The 12,185-nt window shown below is 40.5% G+C and overlaps 1 protein-coding gene across 1 annotated transcript in view; it reads left to right on the top strand.

Moving 5' to 3' along the window:
* Positions 1–139: 139 nt before the first annotated feature.
* rngtt (RNA guanylyltransferase and 5'-phosphatase) overlaps positions 140–12,185 on the top strand; it is a 36,569-nt gene continuing 24,523 nt past the window's right edge. Inside the window, exons 1-7 of the mRNA XM_029462599.1 lie at positions 140–258; positions 338–441; positions 532–620; positions 4,003–4,078; positions 5,082–5,334; positions 6,508–6,617; positions 8,018–8,119. Of these exons, the coding sequence (XP_029318459.1) occupies positions 163–258; positions 338–441; positions 532–620; positions 4,003–4,078; positions 5,082–5,334; positions 6,508–6,617; positions 8,018–8,119 (830 nt within the window). The 5' untranslated portion in view covers positions 140–162. The remainder of the gene's footprint in view (positions 259–337; positions 442–531; positions 621–4,002; positions 4,079–5,081; positions 5,335–6,507; positions 6,618–8,017; positions 8,120–12,185) is intronic.

Genomic DNA, 12,185 nt, shown 5'->3' with positions numbered 1-12,185 from the left:
TTTTAAGTTCATTCTTGTTTCCCTAATGGCCGCCTGCTCATTCAAATTCAATCATTGTGTTTGTTGTAAAGCACTTTGTAACACTGATTTTGGTAAGTGCTATAATAATAAACGTACCATTATTATTGTTACTTGTGTTTTCCCTCAGGTAAATTCCTGCCGATGAAAACGATGTTGGGTGCCAGATATGACGAGCAAGTTCCAGAGGAGAACAGGTTTCACCCGAGCATGCTGTCCAACTATTTAAAAAGTCTAAAAGTAAGTAACTCCATGAAGCCTTGACTTCTGAGTGACATGTTGAAGTTGTAAAAAAAACATTTCTTTGTCCTTTTTTCAGGTGAAAATGGGTTTGCTTGTGGACTTGACAAACACTTCACGTTTTTATGACCGCAACGACATTGAAAAAGAAGGAATAAAATATGTGAAGCTTCAGTGTAAAGGGTACGAGTGACTTCACCATCATGAGTTCAACTAATTGTGAGCGGCATGTTCATTCAGCGGTACTAAGACGTATCATTCTGTTTGTTTTAGCCACGGAGAATGCCCTTCGAAAGACACGACTGAAATGTTCATCACACTCTGTCAAAACTTCGTCGAGAAGAATCCTGCAGAATTGATAGGTAAGGAAACAAATCAATAAGTGTGTGTGTGTGTGTCTTCTGCGTGTGTGTGTGTGTGTGTCTTCTGCGTGTGTGTGTGTGTGTGTGTGTGTCTTCTGCGTGTGTGTCATCTGCGTGTTCTGCCTTCTATGAAAGCACTGGACCAGATATTTCTTTCTCATAAAAGTGATGTGAGCAAGATGTCAGAAATGAAAGCAGAACTTCTCTTAGTTCTTTGAAACAAACTGTTTTAACCTTTAATTAACAGTCAGTTTAGTAGTAAAGCTTTGGTCATATTCAGTTTATTAGTAGATCATACGTTTGATTTCCTTACCGACTCAAATGGTGACAATCAGAATTGTCCATTGAAAGATTGATTGAAGGTGAAAGATAAACATTCAGAACAATGAAAGCCTCTTTGCATGTGACTGAAATGGCATGAAGTGTGATGTGTATCACGTCTGCTTGCAGAAGAATATGAAAGTAGAATTTGAAGGAGTTTTAAAACAGCTGGCACTGTGAATGACTCAGCTCTGTGTATAATACACTCGGGACTGTTGGAACAGCTTTGCCGCGATGTTAACTCATTTAGATTTTGTGTTAATGTTTTTAACCACCCCTCAGTTTTTAGTCCAAGCTTCCATTAATCCCACTCAGTATGAATCTTAATGCCTGAGAAACACCTCAAAAACCATGAATCTCTATTTTAAAAAAACATAACAGTGACGTTTTTATTTTGCACTAAAGACTAATGCTTCACATTTCTGAGTGTATTTAAAGTGTTCCCGTTGTGTGACCATAATATTCCTTTTAAGTGGCCTAAAGTGTGCTCACATACTCTGTAGCTGAGCTCACAGTGACCATATGATCAATACTAGTTTTGCTGAGGCGGCGGCTGTGAAGTAATGTCTTTCTTTATTGGCATTATTCCTGTGATAATATATAAGGCATTATGATCTGTAAAATCTAACGGCATCCCGCAACTAGTATTTGTTAAAAAATAAAAGTTTTTTTCCATAATAGTTCATTTTGCTTCTGTGATACACCATGGTATAATTCAATTAATATGCTTATTAACTGTATGCAGTCTACATACTACAGTTATTTTACATTTTTGTACTTGAGGAAACTACTAGAAAGCTACTAAATTGTCCTGGAAGTAAGATTTATTTTGTGAAACTTAATGTTTATTGTAATGTTTGTGCAGGACTTAAATTACCTATTAGTTGCATTACCTTATGTGTCCAGCAGAGAGCAGCCTTACTCCTAAATTGGACTGCTGCAAATGGACCTGAGGTTGCATGGTTAATTAAAAAATATTCACCCCCCTCCAGTATGCATGTTTTATACTCATATAGTGAGTCCATGTAGGGTAATTGCACATCTCCAAAAGTGCATGGCTCTCTAACCAACATACTTAAAAAAAAAACAAAAAAAAAAAACAGTGTTGTGCAAGTCACTATGGTTTTAAAAGCGTGGGAGTTTCACATGAGAAACAACACTCCTCCCCCAGTGAACACTGTGTAGGTGATGGTGAGGTGAAAGGACATCAGTAGGCACTAAGCCTAAACCCTGACGAAGTTGGTTTAAAAGGCAAAATTGTGTAAACTTCTGTATGTGGGCAGGCTTTTGCACTTTTGTTTTACATTGTATTTTTACACTGTAGTTATGGGTGAATTTAACATCTTTCACTTTGTCGTTTTGGAACATAAATGAATGAAATGCTGATTGCCCAATGTTACGTCTTTATACAAGAGTAAATAGTTTCTAACCCAGCTGAGAGACATCTACAAAGTGGACATTGCAACGCATTAAAATCTGATTAATCGACCGATATTAGCTTACTGCGTTCAGTGTTTCCCCTAGGTCTACTGCTCACCGTGCGTGCGCGGCGCGGGGAGATTGCGTGCGCGGCGCGGTTTCTATTTAGTTCTCCCCTCTCCTTTCTTCCGCTCTGTAGGTGTGTGCGCACGTGTAGGTGTGTGCGCACGTGTGTGTTTGTGTCAGCTGCGAAGCCCCGCCCTTCGCAAAACGGAGCGAAGGAGAGACTGTGAACGCGCAAAGTAGACAGTACAAACTGCAACGTGCACATTAATTAGATCAATAGCATAAGCGTTTAGTTTATTTAATAAAAGAGCAACCTGTCAATGTGAAAAGTGAGTTGTGAATAAAAAATATATTTATTTATTTTATTCGAGGGAAAAAAAACAAAACATAAACCACCTTGAATTTCAGGCAGGGCGTTTGTCCACCAGAGCAGCAACACGTTTATGTTTACACTAAATGTCCTGCTTACAATGAACCTTTACCACAATTTAAAATACAGAAACAAACCTTTTTCTTTTTTAAAACAACATTTTTATTTATTTGATTTAATTATGTTATGTAGGGCTGTAACGAGAACCGATACTTCGGTACTAAGTTGATTCCAAAATTCTGATAACGTGACGCTATTCGTTTTTCGACAGTACCACAATTGCCATCAGGGTTAGAGTCCCGTCGTCCCAGGGACGATGGACTGTTTGGGACGCAGTAGACTCACTATCCAGGGTCTACCTTATTTTTTCCTGATTATGCGACACTGTGAACAACAAAGCTGTGTTGAAATCGTCCAGAGAAGAGCTAGTTAACGTTCGCCGTTAGCTGTTAGCAGACGGTGAACGGAGGTTCCATGACGTTGCATTAGGCTGGAAGGTAAATTAGTTTGTCTTTTATTCTCATGTGTGTGTCCAACAGTTAACTCTGAACAATATCCTGCTGTGACATTGTTCCTAAAGACAGACATATCTTCTTAACATGGACTCATGGGTTTCAAAGTTGCACTTTCACAGTATTGACAGCAGGGTGCTCTCTTCTACTTCACTCTCGCATCTCACACCCTGTGCAGATCCGTTCTTACCTACTAACTGCTGCCTGGCCCTTAAATCAAATTGAGAGCAGAATGTGTGAATGTCATCTCGGCAGTGTCCTGTTTTTAGCCAGCTGGTGATTATGTTTTGTGGTACACATGTCCAAATTAGACAGTTGGGCTGGTGAATGTGATCCCGATCCTCTGACGTCAGTTCCTTTCATCTTCATTAGTGTTGGTGTTGCCAGGCAAACATCCTTTGGGGAAATATGAGAGTTGGATGGGTTTAATTTGTGCAGTTTGAACCCTGCTGTGAACCTGCTTCATTGTGAGATATTTAGATTTTCCTGTGCCCGTTTCATCCTCTCTTTCCCTCCCTTAATCTATCTCTGTGTGGGGCTGAAGGGGGGGGGGGGGGGGAGATGTAGTGATGCAAAGTATTTTGGGAATACACTTCTAAGAGTGTTGGCTTACCTAAGATGTAATATAAATGTAAATCTAAAGGGGGATTCTCAGTTTTTAACCTCTCCGCCTCTTTTTTATTATCTCCTGAAGGTGTTCACTGCACGCATGGCTTCAACCGGACAGGCTTTCTGATGTGTGCGTACCTGGTGGAGAAGATGGACTGGAGGTAAGGCCTGACCTCCCTTTGATCACTTGTTCTGCTCGGAGTGCAGTTTCACATTCTTCACAGTTGTCTTGAATGACAGCACAGAGCACTCATGTGTGAGGGCACGAGAAGTTGCACCGTCCGTTCTAATCAACGAAAGCTGACGGGTTAGCGGTGACGGAGCTCATCGCTCCACAACAGAGAACTAAATAACTGATGTGTCTTTAGTCAGAGGTGGAGCAGCAGTCTGAGAAGGCAGAAGCCCTGAAGGCTGTCGACATGTAGGCTGGATAAAACCCTCCCACCGCCCACTGCTTCCTGCGTAATGAATATTCTGGGAGCATTTACAGCCCTCATGCAGTATCATGTGTTTCAACATCTTGTTACTATCAAATAATCAACACTGGTACGTTTCTTTTGGATATGGCTAGTCATTGAAAAATACCTGCAGATTATTTTCCATCTTAATTATTTTGTTTATAAAAATTTCAGGAAATAGTGAAAAATGGCGATTTCACAATTTCCTAGAGCCCAAGGTAAAGTGTTTTAGATGCTTGTTTTATCTGACACAGTAACACATTCTTTAAAAGATGAAATGAAAGAATGAATCAACAAGATAATTGAACATTTTCCCACTTTTCAGCTTCTCCAATGTGAGGATTTGCTGCTTTTATCGGTTTAATGTAAATTGAATATCTTTGAGTTTTAGACTATTGTTTGGACAAAACAAGACATTAAATCAACTTAACTTGGGCTTTGTAGAATTGTGATTAAAGACCAATCAGGTTAAAGTATAATAAAAATGGTCCTAAAGCAGCAAATTCTCACGTTTGAGATCCTGAAATCATCGAATGAAAATTAAAAATGACTTAATGATGAATCGATTATCACAATAGTTGCTGATAAAATTATGATAAAAAGATTAAATAATAAATGCAGTAAAGAAAGAGCATTAAAAATGGTATAAAAACAAAAATACAACTTTTTAGAAGATGCCCCGTCTGTGTTTGTTGCCTCTTATCAGCATCGAGGCAGCTGTGGCCGCGTTCACGCAGGCCCGGGCCCCGGGGATCTACAAGGGAGAGTACCTCAAAGAGCTTTTCCGTCGCTACGGCGACGAAGAGGACGCGCCCCCTGCCCCCGCGCTCCCCGAGTGGTGTTTCGACGACGATGACGAGGGGGACGTGGACGACGACGGTAACTCTGTTGGCCAAGAGTCGGGCCCCAGCTCCTCCGGGTCAGCGGCTGGCAAACGAAAGAAAGAGAAGATAAAGCTGGTAAGACTTCAGGAAATGGACTGTTGAGTGGAACATCTGTTGGTCCTTCTCTGCACGACATGGACCTCATGCGGGGTGATGCAGCGTCTGTAGGGGGGCCTCTCTTAGTGATGAAGCTCACATATATATATATATATATATATATATATATATATATATATATATATATATATATATAGATATAGATATAGATATAGATATAGATTATTTATATAATAACATACAAATAACATAATAAAAATGGCTGTTTCACCTTTTACTACTTTATTGCAGTAAATATTTATTTATCACTGTTATTGCACAGATCTTACTGAAAAGTTGAATCAAGGTAAGTGTAACGGTGGAGTTATACAGTCGACGGGTCCAGAGGGGAGAAGCCAGAGGAGAGAGCAGCGGCCTGCTTTACTTCACTGTTATTAAGAAATACTGTCTCTTGGTTGACTGGCCTGCCTCACACTCAGACTAGTTTGCAGCCAGTTGGCTGTTATGAAAAGAAACTTTATGAAATCTGTTTAAAAGTAGAAAAAGGTGGCTCATGTTCACTGAGAGTAAAACCTTCTTCTAGATCGAAGGGTAGAGATTAAGTATTATTTTAGCACGATGACGGGGGCTTTCTCTTCTCACTGCAGCCATTAATATAAAAAAGACTTGCAGTGACCTATATTATCATACCACATCTGTTTCTGTTCTGATTGCCATATATATCGTGCCAGTTAGCGAGACTCATCTGCACACTGCGAGGGAAAAGGTCAAATGGGTGAGATTAGGAAATGAGGTGACTGTGCAAGAATCATTCAGAAAGGAGTGCTTCAGATGTCGTCAATGTTTCCTTCAAAGGACGTCTGCATACACGGGAGTATAAAGGTGAAGGTAGTGAGGGGGTGAGGGGAGAGTCAGCTTCCTGTGAGATGAAGCAGAGGAACCAGGTTTATATATTTTTTTAAAGAAGAGGTCTAAACGGAAACTGGATTCATAATATTTCTACCTGTTGTCTCTGCACACAGAGATTCATAAAGCAATGAAACAGCTGTTTGTGAATCACCACAGGCATTCAAAATGCCTTTTTCTTGTGTATGTGTAGGAGGGTATGAGTCTCGTTAAATTCAATCCAAGTTCAACCTTCGGTTTTTACTTCCTCCCTCCTCCCCCCCCCCCCCCCCTCCCCCCTCCCAGGGTGCAGTATTCCTTGAAGGCATCACAGTGAAAGGCGTCACACAGATCACTACACAACCCAAACTAGGAGAGAGCCAAAGAATGTGTCAGAGGATGTCAGAGTGGGAAAGGTAAGACCCTCCATTTCCCCCCCCCCCCCCCCCCCCCCCCCCTGCCTCATGGCCCTGTGGGAAGCTGTGTACACACATACAGTATGTGGGTGTACTGTACTGTGTTGTGAGTGACTCATTTGTTGTAAAGCACCTTTATGGAAGAAAATAAAAAAATGTTTTGACACTTTCTGACGAGTGGAAGAGTTGGGAATAGATTTCTTTTTTCTCTGCTGATGATGCTGTAGCTTTTTTTAGAAAAGAAATTGCAAAGAGTCAGCTCTACTGCCGCATCTCAGCAGATGGAACCGTGAGAATATTAATGAAGTACATTTCACATTGAGGGTTTTTCTTTCCCTATGAAATAACTTTTGAAGAAATGGTCTTAATACGATCCTAAAGTTTAACTTGTGAGTCAGAAAAGCGTAGGACCACGAAGCTAAAAGTAACCTAAGGAAAGTGTAAGTGCCGTGCCTAAGTGCAGACTGCACTGGCTCCACTTGGAGTGCACTTACAAACCTTTAGTTGGATTTAGTTTTCAGTCCATTTGAAATTGGCACACGACACATGCAGCTAATGCCTAACGCTAATACCTGATTGACGACTCGAAATGATGGATGTACTGGCAGCGACGTGAATAATACACTGACAATAAAAACATTTTTGGCACGGCTTGTTGTGGCTGAATTGTAGAGTTTCTGCCAACACTAACAAGCTGTAGAAATATGAAATTAGAATATATTGCTGCATCTCTACCACCTGCTGTTTGACTATTAGCTGATGGAGATCCAGCGTCCTCCCCGTCACCTGACCGGGCTCCATTTAACCAAATGTCCCCTTCCCGAGCTGCTACATTAAAAATGCAAGAAGAAAGCTTATATTAGATATTTCTTCCTGCAATTATGTTGACGAACTTCAGTAATTTGGCATATATTATTAGAGATGTGACGTGAAACTCATCTGTAGAGGTCCTGTACAATGTTATTTAGTGAGTATTTCACACATTGTATAATTGTTAATGTTTAGGAGCCTTCACACTAACGTGAACATGCAGTTGAATGAATGCAGAATCCATCATTTCACAAACTTTTTCAAGTTGTTTGGGAGTTTGTGCATTGGGTATACATAGATTTCCAAAATATGGAGCGTGTGTAGCTGCTGCTGCCTCTGCTGATTTAGGAGACGTCTGTTCTCTTGAATAATTATGCTGCTCAGAGTTAACACTCGGGAGCGTTTAACAATGGTTCTTATCATTTTGAAACACTTTGTCATTGTAAGAGGCTCCAGTCATTGATCATAGGTTATATTTTAGGTTCAGACTTTTAAGTACATGCATTGGTGAGAGTCGCACAAACACAAGATGTGTGTGTGTGTGTGTGTGTGTGTGTGTGTGTGTGTGTGTGTGTTCATTGTTGTTGCAGGTCTGGTTTTCCTGGTGCTCAGCCGGTGTCCATGGACAGACAAAATCTTCGTTTCCTGGAACAGAAGCCATACAAAGTCAGCTGGAAAGCTGACGGCACACGGTACGTCTATTGTTCATGGCCTTTCCCTACAGTAAATGACTCCTCATCTACACATGTCGATGCGGGCAGCGCTCGTGGACCGATTGGCGCTGATGTAAATGTTCAGTGTGTTGGTGAATATTCAATCACTGCAGTTCATTTTGGAATTTGTATAATTTCCTGAAAGAGTGAGACCTGCACATCTTTTGGCCACTTACCAAGATGCTGCACATATATACATATATATAGTTTTGCTCTTAAGTGTGCGCATAGAGAGCAATACTGAGCTCTTCCCCTCCTGCCTCGAGCTCTTGTCCTTCAGCCCCCAATTCCCTCGGGCTACTCGCTGAGAAGTGACTCCTTCATGCAGTCATGAGATACAGAGCAGTATCCTATGTATGAGTCATCACTCAACTGCAGGATGTGTTGAGAAAATGATATACTATCGCTTCAAAGCAGTGAAATATCAAGCTACATTTATTATTAGAGACTTACCTCACAGCATACGCAGTAAAGTCTGATCTCTAATCATCAAAACAAGATCAGCTAATCCAGGAAAGTGTGTGTGTGTGTGTGTGTGTGTGTGTGTGTGTGTGTGTGTGTGTGTGTGTGTGTGTGTGTGTGTGTGTGTGTGTGTGTGTGTGTGTGTGTGTGTGTGTGTGTGTGTGTGTGTGTGTGTGTGTGTCAAAGAACACTTTCTTCTCGGCTCTACTAAATTGAAACTACCTACCTGAAAGCTCTAAAATAACATCTTCCAGATGTATCTTATTCCCTCCATTGTGTCCACAAACCATTAAAAAGACATCAGTGAGTTGCACTGGGTAACATGCTCCTTCGTTGTGATGAGCGCTAAACGTGTATTCATCCACGGAAGAAAATAGTGCGACGGCATTGTCGATTTTTGTACCTCTGAGCCGTGGACGGAGTAATATTCAGAGAAGAACACTCTGAAGTAATTACAGCAATAAATGTGACAAAAGAAGTCTCATATTTCTTCCGGGTTTCTTGTAAATTTACAACTTTAATCTGGTAAATTCTGAGGGGTTTTTAGGGGGGGAATATTACACCCTCCTCCTCTGGCTCTGTAATTATTATAACATACAGCAATTTATGCTTTTAGATGTACGTCTCTCGCTGCGTACTTGGCACAAATCATAAAGTATTTTGAGACTAACTCATTCTTTGTTTTGGTCTTTTTAATGGAATTGGTTGAGTAATAACGAACAAACCAGGACCCCCCCCTCACCAAGAGTCACTTAGAGAGAATAATTCAGACTCATTTCTAAGTATAATACAACGAGATAAGAAGGACTTGGTACATTTCATACGTCCTCCTGCAGTCATACATGATGTTAGCGCTGCACTAATACATGCAGCCCTCAGTGCCAGTCACTGTTTCTACCACTGGACTTCTTTCCACATAATTGGGGACGCCATGTAAAAGAGGAAACTAGAAGGTGTGCTGTCGGTAAAAGTTCACCGGATCATATAAACGGTAAAGTATAACAGTAGGGCTTTGCAATATCGCCTATCTTCATATATAGATCCTTTAATATCTTGATAATGTTATACTGTATATCACCATATATCATTTTTCTGGCTATCAATAGATGTTCTTTATGGAATAACCACATGGTAACGCCTATTTCGTATACTCCTGTGTAGCACTTGACAAATATTGACAGTATTTTCCTCATTAAATTGAAACTTTAATGCAAAATGTAAAAACAAAAGCACGATGCGATTTGAAAGAATATAAAGGATTGGATTGAACTATGGCCCGGCCCTATACAACAGCATAGAAAGAGTCACATCCAGCCTATCCTATCACAAATAAATATGATTTCTTACACCATTTTTTATAGACTATATGCAAGTTGTTGAATTTTACAGAAACTTGGAGTTCATGTCCTCCCAAAACAGCTTCAGCGTCTTCACATGGCAAAAGGTTTGAGTTTGTATGGAGTCAGTCTGCTGCCTGTCTTCTGTTGCTTGTTGCTTCTCTGTGCTCGGAACAGACGGCGGTATTGTGTTCTTCTTTGTCATTGTTTTTTTCCTTGGAAAATTGACACCCAGACAATTTGCAGAAGAGATGGATGCGGCGTTGTGAGGTGGATATTCACAGCTGCAGGTAATAAGGTCGACCTCTCAGGCGGGGGAAAGCTTTCATTTGTAGTCACAGTTTGAAAGCTGTGAGAGACCGTTGTGGTGCTGCTGATGTAATATTACTTTATTCTACTGAGCTGAGAAAATGGGGTTTTGTTTTTTTTTAAACTCTCTACTTTATTATTGCCACGCCTGATCCACTGTGGCCTTTAATACATCCGCCCGAAATACGCCGTGTCTTTCTTACAGGTTTGGTTTTTGTGTGAAATGCAATTTGCACACAAGAAGTAACAATGAGAACATTTCCAACAGTTCCCTCACAGGTGTGGGTCATTAAATCTGAATCATATCTCAAATCGATGGACAACAAACGGCAGCTTTAAAGCCGACACAGAAGGACGTGGGCTCTTCTGGGGTCAGTGGACACGAGCGATCACTATAAAAGATGATTGATTCCACTTTTAATCCACATTTCTTGGGCTCTATTAATGGGAAAAGTATGAATTCTGAAGAATTGGCTGTAATATGTGGAGGACTTGCCATGCATTAGATCATATTAAAGATGCAATGTGGAAAATATGCCGGAAATGTCAAAGACGTATCTGAAAATACTGAGGAACTCAGAAGTGATTTGAGTTTTTGTACATTTTCAGCGGGATTTACTGATCACATTGCTGCAGTGTCATTTGTCATTCTCGCCATGCATTGTAAGGACTGTGCAGAGAATTTGTTATTTTTATTTCTAGCCAATGGCGTTTTTTAAGACCTGAAAGGGATTTTTAATAGGAAATCTATCTCTTCAAGGTGGTCCGGAAAGATGTTTCTCTTTGCATATTACCACAGGTCCTCGCTTATGTATTTCATATTTTAAATCCCTCCAGCTTACCTAGTTACGTTGTTGAGGATAAGAAAGTTTCCGATTCTGTTGCTTTTAACTTTTAAAATTAGCCCTTTTCTTTTTTTTTTACATTTCGCTTAAGGGAAAGGTTAAGTTAGCGAATGTCTTCTTCTCAGTCCCACGTGATGTTTCCCTTCTCTTCTTCTGGCCACCGGGCAAATTACCAACAATTCTGACAGTTAAACTGCTTTGTGCAGCAGCGCAATTACAGACAATATGGTGACAAGTACTGACCCAACCGCTCTTACCTAAGAATATTAAGCAGGCCCCGCTGACACACAGATCAGTCTGATATCTGCCATGGAAATGGCTTCTAATGGGATTTTGGAAAGGACAACAAAATCAGGGGAAACATAAGGCTTAGTTGGGATTTTAATCAACTTGTTGTAGAGCCTTCTGTCAGGGCTAGATTGGTTTGAGCCCCAGAGGCGAGAATGAGGAGGGAAAAAGGGCCAATTATGTCTTTTGGGACTTTAAATAAACAATGTGGCTCAACTTGGACTTTATTAGAGAGAAACACTTTCTTAATTTCCCACCCAAAGTACCTCTCTTAGAACTACCACATGAGTCACTCCATTTCAAACGAGGAATCCATAATCCAATGTTTTCTTTGATGTGCCAGATTAGTTATCTTTTGAGCTAAAGAGAATTCAACAAAGCTGCTTTCAGTTTATTGGCTGGTCATTTATGGAGCATTATTACCTTTTTGTTTGCCAGCCTCTGTTGGTTATTTAGTTTATGTATGAAGTCTATAACCCCGTTTAATGTTTGGCTTGTACGCCAACACTGCACCAAATCTCTGCCTGGGTTTGGTTTTTGGGGAAGTTAACTACAAGTGCATTTGCCAAAAACATTAGCACAAATGTGTTTCACTTCTACAAGAGAAAAGGCTTCAAGGGTGAAGACCGAGTTGTTGCTTTTGGCAAACGTACGTCTCGTTAACCTTCTCTTAAGTACACAGCTGCTTCCCTGAGCTTTTTCTAAGAGAGGCATTCGGGGGAATCTTCTGCACAGTGGATGAGACGTTCTTTAAAACTTTAAAATGTGCACATTTTTCTTCTTTCTTCTGCATGTAACTTTTCC

Source organism: Cottoperca gobio, chromosome 24 (genome assembly GCF_900634415.1).
Source record: "Cottoperca gobio chromosome 24, fCotGob3.1, whole genome shotgun sequence".
In the NCBI taxonomy this organism is placed as follows: Eukaryota; Metazoa; Chordata; class Actinopteri; order Perciformes; family Bovichtidae; genus Cottoperca; species Cottoperca gobio.
Note: the sequence above shows the minus strand (reverse complement) of the source record. Positions and strands in the feature narration are given on the sequence as shown.